The following is a 27,742-nucleotide window of genomic DNA, read 5'->3' on the forward strand; positions in this document are numbered from 1 at the left end:
GTAACATTATGTCATTTTTTGAACTTACCAGATTGTTCTAGCTGTTCTATTATTTGCCTTTTACTCACTTTATCATTATATCCACATTTCTGATGATTATCAAAAATCTCATTGTGTAAATATTTTGTGAAACCACGAACAGTCATCCCTACAATATCGTGGCGATATCGATATCGAGGTATTTGGTAAAAAATATCTTGATATTTGATTTTATCCATATCGCCCAGCCCTATTAATACGTCACACAGTGGTTGGTTAGCGTTTTAGCTAGCTAGAAGAAACCAAGTGTTTATATACTATATTATTAGCTTACTTTAAAACAAACAGAAGACTTCTAAAGCCACCTAATCCCAAATATTTAAGGACATGTGCCCCCTCTAACTGAATGGGAATGATGGTTATAAGGGTTCAGAAGCCAAAACCTTTATAAAAAAAAAAAGTGCTGTTAGACTGTATGGCCAATAATCCAGAGAGGAGGCTTATTAAAAATTGACGCTCCATCAAGTGAAGTGAAAAGCATGTTCTAAGCGGCTTTTCTCTTACATCTCGTGGTTTTTAATTGAATCACGCACAGAATACAATGAGGCACAGTGAGCCAGTTATGCCACAGGAGGGAGGGAGGGGGAGGGGGGGGGCGTGTGCCAGAGGGCAATTAGCCAATTATAGGTTACATTTCAGTATTGAATCAAATGATGTTGCATATTGTTTTAATGTTTATGTGTCTTTTGCTAATGAGTTGAATACTTTAGCAATAGAGTCCATGTAGAAATAGAGAGAAAAAGAGATTAATGATAGATGTTTTTATAGAGAATACTACAAATATCCACAAGATTTACTCATTATTAAGCATCTAGGCATTGGAGAAGTCTGCGTGGAGATGGAAAAAGAATAATAAAATACTTTATAAAGTTATTATTGAACGTCCTATAGCCTACTACCAATCCCATAGGAATATTATATAGGGAATAATTCAGTAAAAAAGGACATCTATAGACATCTCTGACACGTGAATTAATAATAATAATAATGCATTTAATTTGAACTGACTGCACTTTTTATTTGCAGTGAATCTAAAAGTGTACAAAAAACTGGATTGGTATAAATATTGCAAATTAGTGCGATAATAGTAAAGCAATATCCTAATGTTGCTCTCTCTCTCTCTCTTTCTTTCTTTCCCAAACATGCACGCACTCATGCACGCGCAGTTTCAGACACACAAACGCCCACGCACACCCCCACACACACATACACATACTAACATATCCTACACGACAGACCGGCGCAGAGAGACAGACAGGCAAGCCAAGTCATGGAGGCGATATGGCTCTATCAGTTCCGGCTGATCGTCATCGGAGACTCCACGGTGGGCAAGTCGTGTCTGATCCGGCGGTTCACCGAGGGCCGCTTCGCCCAGGTGTCGGATCCCACCGTCGGCGTGGACTTCTTCTCCCGGCTGGTGGAGATCGAGCCGGGCAAGAGGATCAAGCTACAGATCTGGGACACCGCGGGTCAGGAGCGCTTCAGGTGAGAAACAGCTGGGCGCGTGGAGCTCATAAAACAAGCTCATAGGTTTGGTTTAAACTTTGGACTTGTTTTGGTCTTTATTATCTTTGGACGGTGTCATATAATTGTGTGTGTGTGTGTGTGTGTGTGTGTGTGTGTGTGTGTGTGTGTGTGTGTGTGTGTGTGTGTGTGTGTGCACTTGTTCCCTGTCAGACCTTTCTCTTTCATAGTCACATGTGCTCACACTGATAAAGAGCCTGACTCTGCACAATGTAACTGAAGCTACTGATGATTATGCATTTCCTCACTTGCCTTCAAACTTGACTTATATCATCCTGTTTTTTTCCTGATTTTTAAGTTTTATTTAATTTAAAGACTACTTAACTATTAATGCCTGAGAAAAAATAACATATAGATTGTGCTCCTCTATAGCTGCTGTAAGGTTTTCAAGCCTCACCAGAGATGTACTCATATGCTCATATACATTATAATAAAACTGGTCCTTTGCATTTGACCCATCCTATACACACAAAGAACCTGGGCCAACCTTATAAAGTACATGCCTATGATAATTTCATTGAGGAAATCCTGTCAGCAGCTGCCTGAGCAACACAAAGACACACAGTGACGCTCAAACCTATCCTTAAATCATCTCAAAAACTTCTATTTGTACTACTTTTCATTCAGTTCCTGCTAGATCTGTAACTATGACGTCAGAGCTCACCTAAGAGGCCCGCAGCAGGACAAGCTATGACTAATTTAGCTTATAAATAATGTTCTCATATGCAGCAATGACTAAGCTCTTGATCCACTCATAGAAGTAGTAAATATTTCTCCCACTAATATCAAAGATTAATGGTTGGATTGATTACAGAACGTTATTATTATTAACTGAGCTCAACTGTTACAGACACTTTGGTTCTTCTTTAAAACCGACCGGATGTCTTAATTTGCTTTCGGGAGGTATTTCTCACCAACAGTAATGAAGTTGTTCAATTAAACGGCACATCTGAGCATCAATCACAAGTTATCTAACACTATGTAACGCCTGGAATTAAATATAATATCAAATGATCGTAGTTTTGTCCATTGAACAGTCAATTACAGTATCTACAGCTCGAGGTTGAGGGTTGCCAGATCATCAGGTCGAGTATCCCCAATATCTCTTTCAATCTTTATCATAATAGCACTTTTTTTTCAGAAAACACACAAACCTGGCAACTCTACAAAGATCTTATTTTAAACATAACGTAGAGTTAAAAGGGCTTGGTTGGGACAATCCAGCAACATCTTGACACTGGTAAGGACATATCCGAACTGTCCATACCCAAATCCATGCCCATATAAGTGAATTTGCCATTGCAATCTGTAGTCTTTTATCTTTTGCTGTATTATGAGGAATATTATGATTATACTGAGTCATTATAGTGAGTTTTATCTCATGAAAGGCCCATAAAATATCATCAGTGACCACAGTGTGTCCTTGGTGCTTAATTGTGAGGTGATTTATGGAATCTGATCATTCGCCAACGACTCATTAGTCTGTAGCATACTTATAATATTCCTACAATAACCTCTAATGGCAGCATAACTCTTACTCTGTCGATCATGTTCTCAATTCATCGTTCAGTTTATTAAATGCTGGGACGTTTCTAGACTTGGACGGTGCCTTCAAATGTCTTGTTTTGTCCAAGAATACCAATCATAACAGGCGCAGAGCGGAAAAAGCACCGAAAAATAGCTTTCAGTTTGAGTTAAGTGACTTTTTTGTTCAACCAACAGTCCAAAATCCAAATATACCAAATTTCCAATGATGTAAAACTGAAAAAAAGCAGTAAATCCACACATTGAAGTAGCTGGAACCAGGGGATGTTCTCAAAAATTGACTTGAACATTACATCGATTACCAAAATAGTCGCAATTTAGTCTAATTATTTCGGCTTCTAGGGTGCTACAGCATCTTCAAATTGCTTCTGGGCATAAAGGACCGTAAAACAACTCAATAGTGTCTTTGTTAGAGCTTCACCATCTGCTCTTTGGAAACATCTGCTGTCCTCCCCCAGTTTAAAAAAATCAATGCTGTGCAGTAGGAAGTAACGCTGTGCATGTTCAGGAGAAGTGGTTAGTTTGGATTTAATACAAGAAGAAGAACTGGGCGGTAAACAAAATCAGCTGGCCGGTAAAAGAGAAACTAAAGAAGGTAAAAGCAGGTAGTTCACAGTGTGATTAAATGCTGTTTGACTGACAATCAATGATGGGAAATGTCCCCAACGTGGACGAAAAAAAGGAAGTTAAGGTTCAAAACTTTCATTCTGATTTATTTGGGAACTGAAAAAGTCAACTAAGGGTGAAATGTTTCAGATATTTTGATAAAAAAATAAGCAGAACTGAGAGATGGTCACACCTCGTTTAGCAGGAAGATCTGCAGCTGACCTCTGACCTCTGACCAGAAGGTGAACAATTGAATTCTCTAACATAGATCAATCAAGTGTCACATTATACAAGAATAGAAAGACAGGACTTCGGATTAACAGCTGACACCTGACGAAGAATTTAATTTAACTAAACTTTCGTATATCAAAATGTAAAGGATATATAGTGTACTTTTTTGTCCTTTAAAGGCAAAGTAAGTAATATCTTTAAAGACAGTGTCCACATCTCAACATCCAAATACCCCAAACTCAGAGTCTAAAGTGTATTTGCTAAGAAAATAGTTAATATTCGGTAATACTGGTTACGTGCACAGCCTCGAGGTCTCCAAACTTGAATAACTACCTGAAACTAATTAGTTTGCTTGGGCAGGAGAGAGAGAGAGAGAGAGAGAGAGAGAGAGAGAGAGAGAGAGAGAGAGAGAGAGAGAGAGAGAGAGAGAGAGAGAGATGTTATTCAAATGAGCGTTTGAGGTGATAAAAAGCAGAGCACACGACCAGAGGAGCTGTTTGTGACAAGTAAACAGCTGGAAGCGCTTCCCAGTATTTACATTTTTTTTTCTTACAATGTTTAAAAGGGGAAAAACTCTGAACATGGTTTGTTTTCACTCTGTCATTTCAAATTATGAGAAAAGTCGGAACACTGCAGCTCCCAATGCAGGTATTTATTTGGATATCACCAGCGTGACGTTTCGAGCACAATGTTCTTCGTCAGACTAAAGAATGACTAGAACATCGCCATCTTAAATACACAAATACACTTTTTTTTCTTGTGTTTGTAAGTACTCAAAACATGACGCCGGTGATATCCAACTAAATACCTGCATTGGGAGCTGCAGTGTGCCGACTTTTCTCTTGTTTTTAATTGGTTGTTTTGGTCTAGCACCTGCTTTACTCGTCTTTCTGGATGGGTGCGTCCACCATAAACGTTTTTGAAATTATGTTAATCAACCACATTTGGTGTCATAAACCAGCTTAACCCTTTGTAAGTCTGCTCAACTGTTTGGTTAGAGGTCACTTTGTGTCATGATATCTGGTCAAAAACTAAATCTATTGAACCCATTTAACTTTTTGGGCAATCTTTACCACTAGTATGAGGTATGTAATGCACAGACAGACCATCAGATTGTTCTATGGTTGTTATAGATACAGGTTGTGCTTTAGTGTATAAACAAAGAATAACACAAATCACTGCTGACATAAGAGACATTTTTGAAGTTGAGCATAATTCTTTCATCTTGTACACGAACAGAATGAGTCTCTAACATATTTGTTAAAGAGTTTTGAACAAATGAGGTCTGTAGAGGTCTGCAAAACATCCAACATCAAATTTAGGGTCAATGAGGGGGGAAAAAATCCATGTTTTATGTTGTCATGGCCTCAAAGAGGAAGGAAAAGCACAACAATTATGCCATATATATACAATAATAGACAGATAGGAACATTTGAATGTAACTGCTTCGATCAGTTCTTTCCTCTACAGTCTGTTTTCATTTAAAGTAACTCATTAAGTATGGGTACTTTTACATCATCCTCTTATGTAACACTTTATTCATGAGCCCAGTTTCATGCGTAAATGGGCTTTCTGGCGTTGCTTCGCCTTCTTTCTGTGTGCATGAAGCAGGGAAACAGTCTGAAGAGGTCAAAACTTCAGTAACATTAATATAAACAGCGACTTTATCACAGTAATTTGGTTGTAATTGTTGGGGGAAGCTTAAAGAGAAGCCCAATTTAAATCTGAGTAAATACTAATTCAGTATTCATTTATATTTGGAAGCTTTGTCTATAGACAAATTTCACATGTTTTGCACACCGAGCTGACCTGCTGTGCACAAGCTGAAAGACTTGCAGACTCTACATTAATTGGAATGAATTCATATGATGTGTACCAACTGAACACATCATTATTTTCCCCTATAATTGGTGCAAAATTACAGTTCTTTTAAAGGAAAATCATGCAGAAATGAAAAATGTTGTCTATTTTGTTTAAATTGGCCCATTTTTAAGCATATGCAGTTGTGATTCAGTACATTAAACTGTGTGGTGATAAATTATGTAGTTTCAAACGCTGCAGCAGCCGTAAAAAGAGACAAGTACTCCGGAGTAAGACAATTGAAAACTTAACGAATAAGCAAATTAAAAGTAAAGGAATAGTGAAGAAAGTGCTGAAATAAAATCATTTAATGTAAGAACGTTGCAGTCTGTAGATGATGAAGCTGAACTATGTCTTATAGTCTAAAAATGCATCTTCACACATGCACGCACGCACACTCACACCCACACAGAGCTCAAGTCATCATCTTGACAGAAGGGGACCGGTCTCACCTGTCAGCACGATTAGTGTCTCCATGGCAACTGTGGCACGTCCCTCGGAGACCGAAGGACGAACCTTTTCTTTCTCATCCAGAATGCAAACACCAAGAGGCCATTTTGAAGAGAGAGACGTGTTTCTCACGATGAGATTCGTGTTCCCGCTCCGTACCGTAGGATATGAGTTCAAGAGTTTTAGAGGACCTTAACCTTTGTTTCATTTATCTTTGAAGATCTCTGATAAATGAGACATAAAGCATCTGAAAAAAGGTGGTTTCTGTGGTGGTATGTCACAGTTATATAACACAAAACCTTTATATTGCTTTAAAATCCGAAGAAGAAACGTTAAGCTCATTCTGTTTCTTCAAGTCTGAACTATCTGTTTAATATAAGTGCACTGAACAGACTTACTGTGTCTTCTTTCAACACCATAACACTTATTTACACTTACAGTTCCTCAAGGTGAGAAAACAGCACTGTGAGAGTGTAAGTGGGATCACACCATCTCATTAGCAGAAATCTTTCTTTTTGCCAACAAAAAAAAAGGTGAAAGGTGGCTAAATATAAAGAGAATATCACTGCAACTACTCTGATTAGTCATTTTTCGAGCAAACATTTCAAGCATTTGCTGATTCAAAGCACGTAAATGTGGAGATTTGTTGATTTCGTTGGTCTTACGTTACTGTTCATGGTATATTTTGGGCTTTTGGACTGTTGCTTGGACAAAATACGACATCAGCTTAGACTTCAGGATGATGTGATGGCTGCTTTTCTAAGTGTTTCTAGGTAAATAATACTAAGTTGCAGCTGTAGACTATACAGTCATACATGCAGGATTTGATATGAATACATACATTTTCCCCAAAGGTCAAGAATAAGCTCCTATGCTCAGATTGATTAAACATTTTTGTAGTAGAGTATTTAAGAGTATTATTATGTTAAATGCAGTAAGAACAGGAGACACTGATTGATTTGAAGCTTTAAATTTAGCTGTAATTAGCTGTTGGTTGTTGCTCTTGTGTTTCTATTAATATTGAATGTTGTACTGCTATCTGTTGCAGAAAATGTCAGGATCATCAAGTAATTACATGAAAAGAGCAAAACCTACAATTAACTGGTCTGACTACCAAGTATTGGTTTGTATCTAATGCTACATGTGCTGCAGAGCGCCATTGTTATCCCAAAACTATTAAAAACACATGCATGAGCCACACGGTTGCATTAGGTGACACATTCCCTCCCTACAATCAACATGAAGACTGAAGATTATTTTGAGTCAATCTCAAATAAGCCTTTCTGCTGCTGAAAATATGTGTATGTGTATTCATCCGCCGCTGAAAATAGTCCCGAACAAATGAGGCATTTACTCCTGTTTGGGTAAAGTTTAACCTTCATGTCGTCCTCCCGGGTCAAATTGACCCCGTCTGTTTTGACTGTTCCTTCCTTCCTTCCTCCCTCCTTCCTTCTTTCCTTCCTCCCTCCCTTCCTTCTTTCCTCCCCCCTACCTTCCTCCCTTCCTTCTTTCCTCTGTCCTTCTTTCCTTCCTTCCTCCCTTCCCCTTTCCCTCCCTCCCTCCCTCCTTCCTTCCTTCCTTCTTTCCTCTGTCCTTCCCTACTTCCTTTCCTTCTTCCCTCCCTCCCTCCTTCCTTCCCTCTTTCCTTCCTCCCTCCTTTCCTTCCTTCTTCCATCCTTCCTCCCTTCCTTCCTCCCTCCCTCCCTTCCCTCCTTCCTTCCTCTGTCCTTCCCTCCTTCCTCCCTTCCTTCTTTCCTCCCCCTACCTTCCTCCCTTCCTTCTTTCCTTCCTTCCTCCCTTCCCCTTTCCCTCCCTCCCTCCTTCCTTCCTTCCTTCCTTCCTTCTTTCTTCTGTCCTTCCCTACTTCCTTTCCTTCCTCCCTCCCTCTTTCCTTCCTCCCTCCTTTCCTTCCTTCTCCCTCCCTTCCCTCCTTCCTTCCTCCTTCCTTTCCTTCCTTCATACCTTGACTTGAGGACAACAGGAGGGTTAATAAAAACTACAGTGCCAAGCTACTTCATGAAATGAGTTAGGCTTAGTTATGAGACATGAATGAGTTTGGGACTGAGTGCCACAGACAGGCTCAGGTAGTATTAAGAGATGGACTAACATGTTGTTGGTTTTTGATCTTTTAATGGGATATATTGACAATAAGAGAGATGCAGAATAACTTAAGCCTCATTATTTATCTTTATACCCACATCCTGTTATTCATCAAGTGTTTCTATCACTATGCAGCTTGGTATTGATTTAGTAACACACCAATTTGTCAGATAAATTTCCTTTTTGAGTCTTTATAAAGTTGCCATTTTGACTGAAGAAGCCATTTTGGGAAATAATTCAAGATGTTTTATTTTTCACAAACATATGCTGTGACACTGCAGTTGATTTTTAAAAAAAATTGTTATACTTCATGCAATGCCTAATAGGATCTGCGTATTAAAGTCTCTCCTCTGATTTTTGTCCACCTCATCTTCTTCTTGGCGACGCAGCTTTCGTCTTAGTCACTGCTGTTTCATCCGCGTGGTCCTTCTTTCCACAAATATGTATATATGTGTGTGTGTGTGTGTCGAATCAAGTGAATCACCCGCTGGTTATGAATTTTTGCCACCTTCTTACTGTATTCTCTCCATCGACTAATCCTCCCCTCTTCCTCTTTCATGATGTGGCTCTCTCTCTCTCTCTCTCTCTCTCTCTTTCCGTCTCTAGCTAAAGCCTGTAATTTTCCTTCTCGTTATATTTCTGTTGACGTTCTCTCTGTGAGGATACTGTGGGAAGATAAGACGTGATCATAGCGGGGGTTGGTATGTTGGTATGTGTGTGTGTGTTTGTGTGCACCCAGGGTGTCACATCTCGTCAAAATCTACTCCTCCTCCCAGTCGGGCTGCAGTGGTTAGTTATATAAAATCAAACAACATGATTCGAGTTTCCACAGGAATTCAATTGATGAGTTTTTAATGGCTCAGAGTTACTTGTTTGTGTGATAAGTGGAAAAAAATGTTATGTTTGCAGTGCTGATATATTATACCATCTCATTTTCAATTTAGATGAATTTAAGTGAATTTTCAATAAATGTGTTTTTTTGGTCAAAGTTTGCTCGTGTTTATGTCACTTGGCTGCTTGAGCATCACTATGTAACACAATCTGAGTTTAAGGCAGAAGGAATAACTAACTTGAGGCCAATTGTGTCAACCAGTATGCAAGTGGAAGTGAGATGTGGATACTCGAAGCCTCCAGTGCACAAAAACTGAAAATGGACTTCATAGTGAAGTAGAAGACTTCTTGTATCCAGCAGATACATTTTTATAATAAACCGTAATTGCATTTTCATTCATTATGGATTTTTAATTAGGCAGAAGGCATAGATGTCATTCTGACAATCTCTAATTGACCTTTCTTACTGAAAAACCACATCAGACACAAATTATTATTCAAAGCCGATTGTTTTTATGCGTCTTTAAACAAGTCTGCAGGGCGTTTTTTTAAATTAACGACCGGTTAACCAAAGTAATGGTTAAAAACAAAGTGAAAGTGGTTATTTGGAGCAAATTATTGACTGACCAGTAATGACGAAATTGAGCAATTTCTATCCAATCTTTTGCCCCTGTTATTTCAGAGTTTAGTGGTATATTGAGTTGTTTTGCCTTCCAAGGGCCATTTGTAGACTAACACTTTTCTAGCTCAATCTTCCGTTAAAGCATTCATTCATTCATTCATACGTGAAATCAAACAACTTTCCAAAAAAATCCAAATTGCCGAAACAGACAAGATTGTTGAGCTGGCCAAATGATTACAGCTATCGCCATCTAATTTGTTATCGACTTCTCAGCGACTCAACTTAACACCTCTCTCATCTTTTTATCTTTCTTTCTCTGACACCTCGTCATCCATTTCAACATCTGATTTAGTTTCCTTCTGACTTTATCTTTCTTTTTTGTCTCTTCACTAAATGTCTCCTTATCTCAGATGCAGATAACAGTCTTGTGTGTTGGTATAATCAACCACAATTTCCTTTCACTGTGTAATTTGTCTCTCTTCCTGTCACTCTCTGCATCAAGATTACTGAGACACACTTTCCAAATGAATAGCTTCTGGTTCTAACCTTTAATCTTTTTCTTTATTTTCTGGGCTCCACAGGTCCATCACCAGGGCTTACTACCGTAACTCAGTGGGCGGGCTCCTCCTGTTCGACATCACTAATCGTCGCTCTTTCCAGAACGTTCACGATTGGCTGGAAGAGGCTCGCAGTCACGTCCAGCCCCACAGCATCGTCTTCCTATTGGTGGGCCACAAGTGTGACCTGGAGGCACAGCGCCAGGTATGCACAACTGTAAAAGTGAACAGAAATTAGGCTGTAGTGTGTTAAAATGTGTTGCTAAGGAGAGCGACTCTTTCGACTGTTACATAATATACAATTTATCAAAGTCTTCAGCATTAAAAATATCCTTTTGTTCACATTTAGTACGTTTATTTTTAGCACGTTTAGTTCAGTGTTTATTTAATTCTCTTGGGGCGGCTGCCAGAGAGAAAGTAAAAATATCACCACTGAAATTTAGACATTACAGGATGACAATGCACAACAGCGTGTCTACACTTGTACAGTAAAATGCAAGCAGGATAAAAATCCAATAAACCAGGAAATTATGTAAGCTTTCCGATTTTAGCCACTTCATTGATCTTAATCTGTCCACTCTAATTAGTTAATGTAGAAGGCTAATTTACTTTCCACTTAGCTGACTACATCTCAAAACTGTCAGTGATGCGACTCAGTGCATGTGGTACGATGCTATTGTTCAGTCTGATTGGCCTCAGTAAGGTTGCCAGATGATCGTTATCTATTTCTGAGCTTGCAATCTGTCTTATGTCAGCAAAACTCAAAGCCTAACAATGCATTAATGCCCTTGTCTGATCAAAACAGTTGATGTCTTGTCACTTGTTAAAAGGCTTCTCTGCAGTAGTGCCCTAATAGAGCTGGATTTCTTTTATAGCAAGGTATTCACTGCTTACTCCATTTTCTCCTTGTTCAAATAATCTGACTAGCTGCCAAATTTAGGGGACCATGTTATAAATCTCCCAGCCATTGGCAAGGGTAGTGTTGTGTACTATATATGTACATAGCCTCAGTGCTGGATACAAACATCAACAAAAATACAAGTGAAAGGTACCTGCACTGTTAATCTGGCAGTGTTTCAGCTCCAATGATGGTCTGCCTCTGACAAAAATCCAAACAACCCGATCTGGTTCCATCAAGGAGAGCTAGGGAAGGACTGGCCATATGCAAACTGTGGATAAATGTACCAATACGTTATGTTCTCTGTTGTCTTGTCTAGTCTAAAATGAAAAATACGAGCTGCAGACTTAATTAAACTTAACAACAGTTGTTCTTTTGGCATTGTTGTTTAGCTATGTAGCCAGCAGGCAAAGCTAACATCATCTAAACCAGTGGTCTCCAACCCTACTACCCTGCATGTTTTAGGTATCTCCCCACTCTAACACACCTGATTCTAACTTTTAGCTCATTATCCAGCAGCTGAAGCTTGTCAAGGGCTTGATAACAAGTTGATTATTAGAATCAGGTGTGTTAAAGAGGGGAGAGATTATGATACCTAAAACATGAAGGGCAGTAGCTCTCAAGGAGCAGGGTTGGAGACCACTGATCTAAACACAGTCACATGTACCATTACCTAAGTTATTACGTCACTTTTAACAACAGCACAAATTTCCGCCATGTGTTCAGACGTCTGATAACCCTTTTCCACCATAAGAACATTTCCAATAACCTTTATTTTACCTGCATTACAGCTAGTGTCAAACTTAGGAGTAGTACTGCTTTTGGCCATAAAACAAGTCCTGTGTTTAGTTCTTTGGGTTTCTTAGTTCCTCGGACGATCCGGTCGACAGTGGTTCTAGGAGTGTGTTGTACATCTTCTAGTCCCAAATTCCCACATGTAAAAGTATCTTCCACTCTCATTTCATCTTCTAGGTGACCCGCCAGGAGGCAGAGAAGCTAGCAGGGGCATACGGGATGCGCTACGTTGAGACGTCGGCCCGTGACGCCATCAACGTGGAGCACGCCTTCACCGAGCTGACCAGGGACATCTTCGCCTTGGTGCGGTCTGGTGACATCACAATCCAGGAGGGCTGGGAGGGCGTTAAGAGCGGGTTCGTCCCCAACGTGGTTCACTCCTCGGAGGAAGTGACCAAGAGTGACCGCCGCTGTCTCTGTTGATCTGGGAAAAGCTGGAACGATGGGACTGGTGGAGAAAAGGGGAGGGGAACCAGGGAGGATTCAGAGGGGAGTGGCTGACGGACTGAGTGTCAGCCCTCTGACTGAAACTGTTGGTAACCCTCAGTTATTCTTTCTTCTGACTGGATACGGAGGAGGATTCAAGGATTTCAATGAAAAGGTCAGCTGAAGGCGAAAAAGAACACCTTAAACGTTGGTGGACAGCTGGAGGCTTGTGCCCATTTCTGTTCATATACGTTTATTTTAATGGAGAGGAAGGATCACAAATGCTCATTTACTTACGAGGGCTCCCATAATTCAGTTCTTTTAGTTTTGTTTTGGGCTTCTTGCCTGAAAATCCCTCCTTGATAGTCTTAGAAAGGCCTTAGAAAGAGGATCAACTTCCGTTCTTCACAAAATACACTCTTGACTTCTTTAACCCATTCTTTCTCACCTCTCCTCTCACTAATCTTAACCTCATCCTCTAAGTTGGTGTCCAACATGCTCTCAGCACATATCATTCCAAAGCATTGTAGTCAGCAACCTTAGATACAACCTCCATCATAGTTTCTCTCGTGCTGATATTTTGCTCCACATTCCACCATCAGAGCTCAATGGAGGAGTCCTGGAGGTCCCAAATTTAACAAGGGAAGACTGATTTAACGACTGGAGTTGTGATTTTCTTGGGATGACATTATTTCTCTTTGGAAGAATTTGGGCCTCCGGTGAGCTTAATGACATTGACTTCATGGTTGTATCCACCATAATTCTGCTAAGTACGGCACTATAACAAAACCCCATCACCAATTCCCAATGGACTCTGTAAACAGGAAGAGACTTATACAGCCTAACTGACCAAGGTGGATGAGCAACTCCTACCTGCCTTTACATGGGAACTCATTATGGTGGATTAATAGGAGTGTTGGAGCCAGGAAGCACCTTAATATCCAGTGTCCACCATAATATAACAGGAGCCTCATTTGGGGGCATTCGAAAGGTGATAATCAGTAAACTGGAGATCATTTATTTCTTGAAGGCATAGCAAAGCAAACAGAGAAAGACCAAACCATTCAGAGGGAAACTGAACGAATGGACTCCACAAGCAGCCACATTACCTACAATGCACGCATACGGACTGAGGTGTACCACAATTTAATCAAGCAAAGAAGGTCCAATAGGTAGGCATTAATTGAGTCCAACACAGATACAGGCATAAGGGTTTACATGATTTTTTTTTTTAAATTGTGTTCACATGTTCAATATCCTTTTTGTTTTTGGTTTAAAATGCTCCAATGCTACAGGTTGATCTAAGCGCCATAGTTACTTGGGAGGTTTCTTTATGCGTCTTGGGTAAATCAGATATCTATGCCTCAAAAAACTCAACTGTAAATGCAAACAGGATGCATTACAGAATATCAAAAAGGTTTTTTGACCACAGACATTTTGACTCGCTATGTCATGTCGTAGGAAAAATACAGTACAAATATCATTAAACCTACATTAAGGGGAGCTGAAACAAGTTGTGAACACAACACTGACATCACTTTTAAGTCAATATGTTGGACTTATTGGTAAACAGTTGCTTATTTCCACATATAGCAGTTATGGAGCCATATCATCATTCATTTGTAGTCTTGTTTTTGTCCACCTGGTGAATTTAAGTCCAATATTCACTCTCTTTTAGTTCTGTACCAACGCCTGAAGGAAATATCTGGCTCTTTAGGTGCTAAATGCTCCGTAACATTCACCAGCTAGTTGCTAACTGTGTCTGTTTGTGCAAACCAAAAGAGTAAAGTGTCACCTGGACAGCTAAACAATGAGCTGAAAGATGCTATAAAGCTGAGAGGAGCTGTTGAGTCAAAGATAATTTGACGTCCCATCCGAATCACATATTGCTTTGAAATCAACCACTGGACCAAATGTATGAATCTGTTGTTTTTTGCTAGCCACATCAACCTATCTGACTTTCTTTACCAAACTTAAATAAATTAGTGTCATTTAAACACTGACAAGGGACACAAAGACACTTGTAGCATTGCTATTTAATGGATTTCACAAGTACCTAGATCGCCTGGTGTAAATCTAGAAATCTTTTTGCAGGATCCTCACTTCAAACTTCTTTTATCATAATCCCAAGTAACTTCTTAATGTGAATCAATTTAGTTCTTTCCCTCCTGCGGTTAATTATTACACTCCTCTGTAGGTCAGTGTTGATAATGTAAGCGCATAATTTTCTCACATTGTTTGCCTTCTTTCATATATTTCCAAAGAGTACTGCTCATGTCATTTTATTTTAACATGAATGTATAAGCAGGGGAGGGGGGAGAAAAGGTGATTTTACACTGAGTTGTCATATAAGAAATGTGTGAATGAGAAACATTTGCAGTAAAAGTAACACACCCTTTTCCTTACAAAAGCTCTGACTAAAATGTTTCGAGACTTGAGTGGAAATTATTCAAATGATAGTCCGTTATTCCCTTGACTCTACATGTCATATTATTCCTTACTGAAGTGAGTGAAATGCTGCCAGAAAAAAGTCGATCTTTAAAAAACCCTCCCAGGAATAAAGGAGAAAAAAAAGAAAAAAAGAAGCAAATGTTCTCCCGGATGCTTTTTAAAAAAAAATCTGACAAGGTTTTTGCAAGGTCACAACCAGGGTATGTTAAATCCCACAACAGCTTTAAAAACAGTCTGTTTTCCTTCCTCTGCCTTGCTGTATCATCACATGCTTTCTACTCAAACACTTTTAAACATTCCCAAGTGGACATCACGGAGGAGACGGTTCAGAAGTGTTGAAGTCGGCGTGGGTGGGTGTGGATGTCGTCGTCTGTGTGTATGTGTGTGTGCGACTCCTCCTTATGGGATGCCAACATTTTTTCCCACCAGATGTCAGCCAGCTGGTAGATCGGCTCTGCCATACCGCACTCAGTTGGATATCTCAAAGATATGTATTGGCTCGCTTTCAGTCTGAAATATTGTCACTGGTCTCTGAAAGGTCATGTTTGCATCATGTGCTCCATTCATTTTCTTCTCGCTCTGAATCATGTTTCTAGCATTCCCTTGGTAAATCTGTGTTTTCCTTAATTCCTTTTGACTCATGTTTCTCTCGCACAACTCAGTGTAAAGTATCCTGTCATAATACAAAAAGTGATGCAAAGGAACATAAGACATTGTAAGGGAATGAAAAGGCATTATGGGGGAACACAAAAAAGTACCTTGAGGGAATGCAAAAGTGTTATCGAGGCTCTCTATCGTGAAAAGAAGCTTAATTGAGACACGTTTCAAATCGGCAGTTTTCATCCATCAGTGCTTAGTTACTTGTGTTTTGGACCAAATCTGAGCCTGTCAATGAAGCCTGTCACTTCTTAAAAGGTTTTTAAAATGTTGCCAAATTTAAGTTGAGCTTCAAAATGGTTCAGTGCTAAAAAGAGTGTGTCTTCTAATCAGATTTATATATTGATTCCCGGCAAATCAACACATCTTTTCACTGTAATACACAACCTTTTTATTCCTGATGCAGCCACGACTCTCTCTGTCAGCTGATTCCAGTAAAACACGATTCAATCAGTTTGTGAAATAAGCAGCCAGCCAATTAAACACTAAAGACATCCTACATTTGAGAGTCCTCTACTTTCCTAGAAGCCCAATCAGCTTGTAACAGTCTGGAAGAGGCTCTTAATGTTTTAGCCCTCACTTGACACTGCAGTCTGTGAGTAAAGCTACTTCCCTCCAAAGCTGAACCTTTCGAGAGTCACATGACAACACTGAACATGAAAGAGGCATTTTTGGCTGAGCCCTGCAGTCCATTCAGTCAAGTTTCTTCCCTTTTCCAAACCGTTTCAGTCTGCTTTTATTTGACTCGGTGAAAACAATGATATGGAAATTCTGAGATGCCGACAAAGTCAACCCCAAGACTCAAGGAGGGATTGAGAAAGGGCACTTCGAAGGGTGCCACTCGAATGATGGACAGCATTTTCATGTTTGACAACAAAGCAATCTCCTTCTTGGCTCGTTACCAGAGAAACGTACAGGGTGATTTACGGACACTCTGTGGCGGTCTCTGCCAGTAACCTTGGCAGGATTTAGTTTCACTAAGGCTGCTTTCGCACACAGAATACATGAATACTGATGGACTCACTTCAACTCTCAGTAAACAGGTTGCTAAGAAGGAAACTAAACCATCAGTGCTGAAAATGAGACTCTTTGTGAGAAATATCACCCTGTTGCCAAGAATTAGATGGAAGGTCAACACCAGCCTCATTTGTGTACAGTAAATATAAGTAAACAGCTGGTTAACTTAGGTTAGCATAAAGACTAAAAACTGTAGGAAATAGCTAACCTGCAATTATCATGACTTATGAGTTTTACACTTTGTTTTTGCACAAATTAAACAAACAAGATATAATGTGTGATAAGTGAGCTGTTGAGGTGCTGTTGAGCACATTGTATTACTTTTGGGCAGAGACAGGCTAGCATTTCTCCCATGTTTCCAGTCTTTATGCAAAGCTAAGCTAACCAGCTATTTGCTAAGCTAATCATATACACATGAGTCTGGTATCAAACTTTTCATCTTCCTCTCAGCAAGAAAGCAAATGAGCGTACTTTGCAAACTATTAATTTAAGCGTAATCATCCCCTTGCAACTTTTGCTAATAATATCCCTGTTTTTATGAAAATATATACTCAGTGGAGCCTCTTTAGTCTGAATATTTCAAATTGCACATGAGACTTTCCAGACTATACTTTTGACTTTGCACACACACACACACATTGTTTATATGGCTCTGACAAAACTACAGTGGGAAATAAACACCATGTACCAGTGGATTGTTGCTAACATGTCTAGAGCTGCAACTAATGACTGTTTTTATGTCATTGATTAATCAGCTGGTCTAATCATTAGAAAACTGTATAATAAATGGGTTTCTAGGTCCCAAAGTGATGCCATCATGTCGTGTTTTGTCAAACCAACAAAATTCAAAAATACTCAATTCACTGTAACAATTTGAGAAGTTCGATCAATCAAATGTTGTTTTATTTCCACTTGAAAAGGTACCAGCATGATTAATAACTTATCAGATTAATTGTAGATTAACTTTACGTTCATTGACAAATCTTTGCAGCTCTAAACATGTCATTAATGCGTCGGCTTCGCATTCAAACACGTCTATCTGGTGGGTGACGACAGCAATTCCCTGCCCTCAAAACCTTCTCACAGGAGACACGGTATGATAAAAATGATCTTTCACCTTTGGTTTGAACCCTCTGAGCTGTACAGACAATAGTGTATATCACTGTCCCCCTAACCCTGCTGGGGTAAAAGCGGACAGTGTCTCTTCCTCTGCTCTAGTTATCTATCAACAAACTGAAATGTACTAAAAATAAAAATGTGACTGGAAAAATAAACATGTTCTCACTGCTATTTTTTTTTACACCAGGTTGTTGCTTTTTTCCCCCTTTCCCAGTCTTAGGCCTTTCATGTTGTGAACTACTGGAAAGGCAGGATGTTGGAGAAACTAAGAATATTGTAACATTTATTCACATGCTTTTAAAAAAAAATGCTGCCAGTTTTGGGGATATTTGAAAGTAGTTTGAAACTGTGAAAAGTTGGAAATAGACTCTCATGGGACCCAAAGTCCCAGTTTTTTCTTTTCTTACCAATTTATTGGGGAATTTGCACCACTTAAATACAATATCAACTAAAGCAAGTCATGAATTATAACCTTTTAGTTTATATTGGACTCACATGGTGCATATTCCTAAAGGATAGGTTTTAAATCAAATAACTGGTTGTTAATATAATAAAGCTGCCATGTGTAGTCAATAGTTCACAATATACTGAACTAGATACACAATGTACAGAGAATAGTAGATGGAAAGGGGTTTAAGCCATATCTGATATGCAATAATTAAAGGCCCTTTCCAATCAAAAATGTGTTGTTCCTAAATTTGGATGTTTGAATGATGTGTGCAGAGTTTAACACCAGAAGATTGTTTTCACATTCATCTGCTTAAAGTGAAAAAGTTTCCTTGCCCTCTTAAAAAAAATCTGAGTTTAAGACGTGTACTTACGAGCAGGATTTGTGACATCACAATTAGTTTGGTTGAAATCTCCAGTGCACAAACGTGGAGCAAGGACTGTATAGCAATGCAGGAGACATCTTGTGACCAGCTGTTTTTGCATATTGATAGATTCAAAAAATTTTAGTGGAGGAGGAGGAAGACATGCCATTTTAAGAATGTACAACTTGTTAATTTAACTTATTTTTGATGGAAAAACCACATCAGACAAAAATTATTAGTCAAAGCAGTTTCTTATGCCTTAAAACAAGCCAGGAGGGGTGATTAGATCTTACACAAAAATCAGGTCTTTTATGTTTTGCCAAAAGTCTGATTTTGCCTTTTCTTTCCCAACATTATTTTCTCAAGTGTACGTGCAATGTGTGATCAAAGAAACACACACATTATGCCATTTGAGAGAAGTTAAATACACTAAAAAGATGCTGATCCTACTCATAAGATGTGGATTAGTTAGATTTAACAGATGAGAGAGAAACTAAAAGGGGGTTAAATGAGTTGATGGATATCTGCACCAGTTGTGCTGCAGTACTGCACATCACCACTGGGTGGAAGCACTGAGCGCTGACCAGCACAAGTTTGACAAACTGCAAACTATCAGCTGAAATGCTAAAAGAGCATTTTTGTGTAATATTAATTTGTTTCTCTCAGTCAGTGTCACCTCTACACACTGCTTACTTTGGCTTCCCTATTCTGAGTCTGAAACTGACAGAGGACATGATAAATGAAGAGGAAAATGGTTGCATTTTTGGGAAGAGGGGGGATAAAAAGCTCTGGGGGGGGGGGGGGGGGGGGGGGAGAAGAGGGATGAATTTAGAGTATAACAACAACATTACATCAGCAAGCAGTAAAGTTGAGGTTAACTTACTTTAAACTATATTGGCAAACATTATAACCTAGTTAAATGCTAGTTAATGCCAATAGATGTTTCACTGTATTAGATATATTGCTAATTTGGAGCTGACCCTTCATATTCATTTTAAAGAAAACCCCAGAAGATAACATGCAGGTACTTAACTCCAAATAAAATTAAATGTTAAATATGCTTCTTTTCTAACTTCCAAACAACCTGAATCAGAAACATAACACACAGAGAATCAGGTCAAGGTCTCATCTCTTTGCCCAATGTTCATTTACTTCATTCATTGTTTAATGAGTACAGTGAGAGACAAATAAATACAGACAGAACAGCGGTAAAAGGGGGATAGAGGAAGCATCGAAAGAGGAGAACCAGAGGAGAGGAAGAGCTGGCCGAGTGCGGAAAGTGAAGGGACGGAGGAAGAAGAGGAGTAGCAGGTTTGGAGCAGGACTACAAACTGGGAACAGAGTCGTTGAACCTTTCTGAACTCCTAAAAAAAAGTCCTGTAAGTAAGTGAAAACCAGAGCCTCAAGGCAAAATAGTTTTATTCTGTATTCTTCTTCTGTTGAGATCTTTGCCATCCTACAAAGCCTGACTCTACTGAGATATAATGGCAACTGTGCTTCAACAATAATCAACTCAAGTAAAAGTCCCACATGAGAATGTTGTTGCAGGTTGAGGAAAGAAACAAAAAATACAGATGTCAGGCCAGTAAGTCAGAAACATCATGGAGGAAAGACAATGCGAGAGAACCCTCACTTATAATCTGCCAAAAAAAGATAACCGGAACATACTTAACTCATTAAAAAGAATACAAAAGTTGCCTTGTTGCCTTTGTTTTTTGTTAGTTTTTACTTGAAAAAATACTTTAAAAAGTAACAAATCAACAGAAAAACAGTAGTGGTGGTAGGAAGAGCTACACACGATGAGAGGGCATGTTCGAAAGTGTGCTTGCTTTAACCAGCTTTTGTCGTCCAAACAGGAGTTCAATCAAGCACGCCACAACTTTAGGTGATATTTTAAACATGCCCCCTTATCTGGTGAGCTCTGGGGTGAACATACATATGATGTGTAGGGGGAGGGAGGAGGTGTAAGGGTGGGGGGGCAGGGTTTGTTTTATTCATTGACTAAAGGAGAAGATAGTTAGCAAGAGGGAGATGTGGAGGCCGTTCTGTCAATATTAAGACTTGTCTGCTGATTTGAGGAGGTTTTCTTTGCTCCTTCTCTTCACGTCCCAGTTGTAGACTCGTGCCATGTCTGAGGGGAGCGCTGAGTTAAGGAGCAACAGCAGCAGCAGAGTGATTATTAGTCAATAGTACAAACACAATATTCCACTTAGTATTGGACCTAGAGACATATACGGTAGCTATAGTTTCCTTTCTTTTGTCCCTGTTATGTTACAAGTGCAGGTAGGAGACTCAAAAACTAGAGAACTGTAAACCCCAGATTAACTGTCAGGCTGGTTGCAAAGGTCACCACCACTTAATCTACTAACGATTACTCAACAATAGATTACAAAAGGGTCAGTTCAACTAAATTATGAAGAAACATTTTGATAAAACTACCTTTAAAGTGGGTGAACTGGTCTTTTAAAATCTTTGACATACCTTTTCAGAAAAGCTAAAAGGTAGAAGTAAGGTAGAAACAGTTTCTCCATCATAGTTTGTCCACTAGAGAGCGCTAAAGTGTTACACTTAATAACATATACCAGTCATATCTTTGTAAAGAAAAAGTAAAAAGATGTAAGGGATTCTTTTTAAAAAGGTTCATGTGAAAAAAACAAAAGCAAACATCTTTTAAATCCTCAAGAAGTATCAATAATGGTCTCAGCCTGAAAAATTAGGTATACTTCATCAATTTAACAGAACTGCAATCCATCAACAGTGTGCAACTTTACCTTCTTGTGTTTTCTGTTATGCATTAAAAGGCGCAATGTGTTTTCCCTCCCATATGACACCAAACTGGATTTCACTCCTTGACTGGTACTGTATTGGCCGTTATGTACCTTTTACCTTGGGGGAACATCTGTAAACTATACATCTCATAGGTGCAACTTAATACAAGTATTTTTATCTCATACTCAAACTGATTAGATGAGACAAGCCTGGTGAGCTCCTGTTTGGTTGGAATGAAAACCTGCAGTCACATTATGGACCTTTATGGAATAGTTTGGACACCTCTGGACTATGTGCAATGACAATAAAAGGCACTTTTTCTATTCTATTCTATTCTATTAGACTGACTCCTAAAACATCCCGTTTTTATAAGAAATACAGTATTGGCCTGAATAAAAGGCGATGTTTAATTCTACATTTGGAAGAAGTGGAGATCATCTGGAATATAAAGACTAGAGTACAGAGATGCTTTTTTAATGGAGAGTCCGGCTGTAGCACCGGTTGCTACAGAGCACGTTGCATCAGGAGTTGTTTGTAGCCTTGATGCTGCGAGCCTAGCAAGTGTTTCCAACTCAGTTTATGGTGAGTCTATTAGAGTCAGACGGCACTACAAGTGTTTGGTTAGCTCAGTTTAACCTGCAGGAGTTTTTGAGGGCTAGTTTAAGATCCTTTTCAGCTAAAATGAGTCTGAAAAGATCTTTAATTTGAATTATGTTGACATAAAAGAACAGATTTGACTCAATATACATTTTTTTCTTCTGTGTTTTTTTCTCTTGTTTTTCTTACCTTACCTTTGTATGTTCTATGTTCAAATGGGGTATAACTGCAGAATAAACTTGGTAAAGTGATATATAAAAAGAAAAGGAAGAGCACCATTGGACTTTCTGTCCCTTTAAACCTGCATGGACTTCAGGTCCAGATGGAAGGATACTGACTTCGGTGGTGGTGAACTGGTCTCGCAGGAAATCCAGGTCATCCTCGAGTGTCTCTAGGTTACGAGATGCCGTGGACAGGTTCTTCTCTAGGAGAGCCTGGGCCTCGTCGATGTCGTACTCTAACATGACGTTAGCCTTTTAGGGGGAGACGTAGGGGAGGGGAGGAGTGAATGTTGATTATGATGAGGAGGAGGAAAGACTAGAAAGCTGGGAGGGTGCTTCATTTTGTAATGAGGTCAAGATTAAAACCTTTTTCTCCCGAGGATTCTCATTACTTCATGTTTTAAAGTAAAAGTAACTTAAACCTCCCTCCAAACATCACATGCTTATGTCTTCTGTGACTTATATTCGGTACCAATAAAGTTTGTCTGGTGATTAAAGGCTACATGAAAAAAATTAGAGCTCTACTCACCCCTAACCATAGGCAGACCTTGTCCGTGGGCGGCACTGAGGCCTTGCAGTAAACATTGTCAGCCAATAGGAAGTGTGTTTCCATGGGGTCTGTGGTCTCCTGTGTAAAAGAAAAGGACAAAAAATTTGGTTAAGCCTGATTGTCGTCCACTAATTGAAAGATCAATGGTTCGATCTCTGGCTCCTCCAGTCTGCAAGGTCAAAGAAGTGTGCTTAACCCAAAATTACTCCCTGAAGGCTACATCATTGGTGTATGGGTCATTAAAACTGAATAATCATTGGCGGGGACTAACTTCAACCTTTGTGCTTTTGTCGTTTTGTTTTTTTTTTATTGAAAAACTTGAATCAAGAGTTGAGCTGTGTAGTCTAGCATGAAGGGTTCATTAACAGCTACTTTCAGCCACTAGTAGGCGATCTAAGCTTCTGTAAACCTCCTCCACCTTACATGTATGTAGAAGAAGAACCTGACACGAGTTAATTTTTACTGCTGCCCTCGGCTACTTTGACTCAGTAGTAAGTTATCCTGCTAGCAGACTGGAGGGAACACGATGCAGACGAAGCCACACAAAAGTCCAGCGGGGAAACACTTGCAGAAAGTAAAGGATAATGTTGTCAGGTGTGAAATATGTGGAGCAGAGTTGAGCTATCGTGGTTTCACATGGACAAAAAGCTTCTGTCTGCTGTGACGGTTACTTAGGGAGACGGACCTGACGCTAATCACCAAACTAGTACGTCAACATTTGGAACAGCTCCTCGAAAGTGGGACAAAAGTCTTAGAGAGAAAACTAACGTTGCGTCTCTCATTGCTAACATTGTTGTTAATGACGGGGAGAAAAAAAAAACTATGCTGTTATATTTCTACGAGTCTGCAAGCCTGTAAGATTTTTTCTTCTAATGAATGTGTTTCTATAAAGAAATTAAAGATGATTATCATTTAAATAAGCACAAGATTGCGCAGTTAAAGCTCGTAGTTTGTTATGAATATTTAAAGCTATTTTTTTTAGGCATGATCTATTTAGCCCTTGTGAATGTCAGCATGCAGCGAATATTCAGTTATACCTACCATGAAAAAAATGGGCTCATGCACATCCCAAGTCATGCTAAAGCGCTTGGTCATCAGACTAGAAAGTCGCTATATAAATTCACTCTATTTACCATCTTCATTTCCTTTATTTTCTAACATGCAGCTATAATAGAAGAAGAGGTGAGCAGCAGTGTGTATTCCACAACATTTCAAAGTTGGTTGACAAAAACAAACCGTACCTTTTTCTTCTGCATGTGCCGTAGGATTTCTAGCGTCTGTGTGATTTGTGGGATCTGGTTTTTCAACCTGAGTACCGAAAGAAAGGAGAAAGTTTAGTCAGGAAAAAGACTAAAGCCTAGATAAAAGCCAACCACTGATATTGATAATAAATGTTAGTCTACTTGTAAACAACTAAAGGCCCCTTTACAATGTTTAATCTGTTTTACAGTGTTTAATATCCACCGACAACTGATTCAGAGCTTTGGCGACCAAAAACTGCCTGCATCAACATTACCGGAGTTTCTTCTGAGACAGGTTGAGCTCCATGTATTTGTATTTCTGGTACTGTTCGTCCAGTTTCCGCAGCGCTGAGTCTGCCGTCTCATTGCCCGGCTGCTTCATGAAAGAGTCGACATCCTCCTGCAAAGTCCGAAAGAGCAGAGAAGCAAACAGTGAGTCAAGACATGTAACTGAATTACTGTGGACAATAATGATTCATCAGTCTAAATACCAAAAATTAACATTTTGGATAAAGATCTCTTTTAATCAGCTTTTTTATGCTTGGTGAGATATACTGAGCAGTGGACACACATTATGTAATTATGTAAGCCTCTTGTGCACTTTGTCACATATCAGCTCACATACAAGCTGATATATATTTATATATATATAAATTCAACTTTATTAGGAACACCTGTCCAAACTAATGCATTTCACACAGCTCTGCCATGAATTTTACATTTATAAAAGCTTATACATTTTCAGTTTTGGGTGATAATTCTACTTTGTTTATTATTAAGGTCGTAGTCAGTGGTAGTGTACTGGAGGGCATTATATTGAATGGTATTCGTAATATTTTGTCCACTCCATTAACATACATAAGGAAGGCAAATTATTAGGAACATTTTTTTAATTTAAAAAGGACTTCAGGGTTCATAATTTTTTAAGTCTTAAACCAGCAGTCAGGTGTCCATATAAATAGTGAAAGGTGTTTACCTCTTTAATCGTTCCTCCTGTTCATACTGACTATTAAAAGATCTCCCTCAAATGTGCTTTCAAAGTAAAGTGATGGAGGACAAAATCCACAGTGTGTCCACACAGTCATTTAAAAGTAGATGTGGAGCTTCTATTCAGCTTCAGCAGTCTGAGTTAGTCATATCAAGTGATATCTGACATATTTACAGTCTTTTTAGCATCAAATTCCCTCTTAGTATCGATCAGACAGCCCCACTCAGATCAGAAGAGCAGATCACTACACCCCAGTTTTAAGGGTCTTTACACTGGCTTCCTGTCTGTCAAAGAACTGATTTCAAAATACGACTAAAACACTGAATGGTTTACGGCTAAAATACATTTCTATCCAGACCTCTCAGGTGGTCTGTGACACTTCTGCTTTCTGTTCCTGGAGTCAAAACTAAACCTGGAGATGCAGCGTTTAGATTTTATGCTCCACATATCTGGGACTTAATTTATAATATAGTGTGTAGGATCCATAATATCCATATTAACCGCAAGTGGTCAATACAAAAGCCGCCATGAGTGTTGATGTACACGTTGTTCTTAGAGTTGGGTATCATTTAAAAAATGACGATACCAGTACCAATCCAAGTACCCTTAAAGTGATACGGATACCAGTCTTTCATTAGATTCCCATTAACACATATAGGTCTCTGTCTTTTATCTGGTGTAACAGGCGTGTAGTGTTGACACACTTTAGATCGTTTAGGTGGCATCTTGGCTGCTGAACTGCTAAGCACGCTAACTCAAATTCACCACGACTTCACCACCACAGACGGGTTGTAGCTGCTGTGGCAGTGGGCCAATCACATGTTGCGTTAAGTCGAGCGCTTGAATTGATTGGCTGTGAACAAGTCCATACGAATAGTCATATTTTCTAGCTTTGAGTGATTACAGGATCGACTGCAGGTATCGTTTGACGGGAGACGTTTCAATACTACTTGGTATTGATTTATTTCGGTCGACACATTAAAGTTACAGAGTACTGATACCCAGCTCTAGTTGCAGCTGTCTTGATGCCTTTCATGTTTTAGATAGATAGATAGGTATACTTTATTGATCCCAAGCTGGGAAATTACAGTGTAGCAGCAGCATTACACGAACACATAGTGGCGATACATATACTACGATATACTAAATACGGTAACTATACATACTAAAATAGCAAAATATAAATATAAAGAATAGGCTATACATAGTGAAATAGCAAAAATAGCAATAGTAAATGAAATAAAATGTAATGTGTTAGGTAAAGCACTTTGAATTGCTTTATTATTGAAGTGTGCCACACAAACAAACCTATGCTGCTCATTCACCACCAACATTACACTTGTACATCACTAGGTCTGGGTGTCGGTTCTCGTCATCTTGTCATATTGTATGGACTTACTCACAGTCAATCAACGTTAGTGTTAAATATTAATAATTTGAAGACTTTCGAAATGCATTTGTGTGAAAATCAAATAGTTTACGATGTGGAGGATTGGCATTGTATGTAATTTAATGCTGCTAGTCACATGATTGGTACAGTGTCACTTTAAGGGTACTTGGATTGGTACTGGTATTCTTTAAACAATACTGTTGCTATTGTCTTTTACTTGCTTGTGTAATTAGATATTAATTATAGATCTTTATTCTTTCTATTGATATTTTTATTTTTAGTATCAACTTGCTGCTGCAATAATGTATATTTCCTCCCTTTGGGACTAATAAAAGTGTGGTAACAAAAAAGAGAAACGTCGGCACCAAAATTACTGAAACATTTAATGATATCTACTTAATTTGACTAATTTGGACGACTGGAGCTTTAGATAAACTTTTAAACACTGTGTATTTTGTCCTCCACACTTACATTGTAAAGTGCATAATGAAGGGATCTTTCTAAAAACCCTACAAACCTGCAACCCGGCAAAATGTGCATGATACATCCTCTTTACCAACTCTTCCTCTGCGATATATAACTTTAAGTGAGTGAATGGAGGAGAAATGACAGCAGCAGATTTACAGGGAAAGGCTAGACTGACTGGCATGCGTTATTTTAGCTTATTAAGAGCTAAAAATGTGAAGTGGAAACGAGGCACAGTGTGTTGTGTCCATAGATGGCAGTGAGCAACCGCCCCACTTGTGTTAGCTCTCTTAGCTTAGCTGACTGAGCATGACGAGCCCACAACACGCCGGCTACCAAACAAACGCGTGTATTTTAACCTTTGTTATATAAAGCGATATGTCAGGGAGGTTTACGCACCACAAACACCGCCTCAGGGATCCCGAGATGCTTCCTCTTCGTCGCCTGTACTGCATTGCTGTTGTCTATGGTGGCTGCCATGCTGGAGAGAGGCTACTCCTTTCTTCCTTACGTACAAGTCTCTCTCTGTGTGCGTCAATGCGTCACCGTGCGTCTTCTTTGTGCGTCAGTCTCAAAGAGGAGAATGAGGTTTGGCGCCATCTAGTGGCCAAAAGCTGCTTACTACAACTCAAGTGTAGAGACAAAGAGTCAAACTAGTTTTTCACTTCCTGACAGAGAGTTAACTTTAAAATTTATTTTTATTTTTAAATAATTATTATTTTGAAAATTAAAGATGAATAAATATATATTTCAAATGTATTGTAGCCTATACGATAAGAGTCCACCACTTTATCATCCATTAAAGAAATGACTGCTAAATAATGAATTAATGGACTTCACTGAATAAAACTATTTTCCCCGCTTCACCCCGAGCTTCTTCTCTTCTGTCTTATATGAAAGTAGCTGTGTATCTTTAAACTGGTCATGGTTAAGAAACTGCAGTCACTCAAAGTCAAAATGCAAAAGCTTTCCTTGTGATAA

The 27,742-nt window shown here is 39.1% G+C and overlaps 2 protein-coding genes across 2 annotated transcripts; one reads left to right on the plus strand and one right to left on the minus strand.

The window, feature by feature from the left end:
* Positions 1–1,097: 1,097 nt before the first annotated feature.
* LOC134005762 (ras-related protein Rab-39B) lies at positions 1,098–18,364 on the plus strand. Its single transcript, XM_062444752.1, has 3 exons — positions 1,098–1,524; positions 10,390–10,570; positions 12,236–18,364. The coding sequence occupies exons 1-3, from the start codon at positions 1,310–1,312 to the stop codon at positions 12,479–12,481; spliced, it is 642 nt and encodes a 213-aa protein (XP_062300736.1). The 5' UTR covers positions 1,098–1,309; the 3' UTR covers positions 12,482–18,364.
* A 982-nt stretch (positions 18,365–19,346) lies between these two features.
* On the minus strand, positions 19,347–27,263 carry vbp1 (von Hippel-Lindau binding protein 1). The gene is made up of 6 exons (XM_062444840.1): positions 27,161–27,263; positions 24,194–24,318; positions 23,919–23,985; positions 22,657–22,755; positions 22,241–22,379; positions 19,347–20,671 (listed from the first exon to the last, which is right to left on the minus strand). Exons 1-6 carry the CDS (start codon positions 27,239–27,241, stop codon positions 20,595–20,597), a joined length of 588 nt encoding a protein of 195 aa, XP_062300824.1. The 5' UTR covers positions 27,242–27,263; the 3' UTR covers positions 19,347–20,594.
* Between the last annotated feature and the right edge of the window lie 479 nt (positions 27,264–27,742).

The sequence above is a fragment of the Scomber scombrus genome, chromosome 23 (assembly GCF_963691925.1).
Source record: "Scomber scombrus chromosome 23, fScoSco1.1, whole genome shotgun sequence".
NCBI classification, from domain to species: domain Eukaryota; kingdom Metazoa; phylum Chordata; class Actinopteri; order Scombriformes; family Scombridae; genus Scomber; species Scomber scombrus.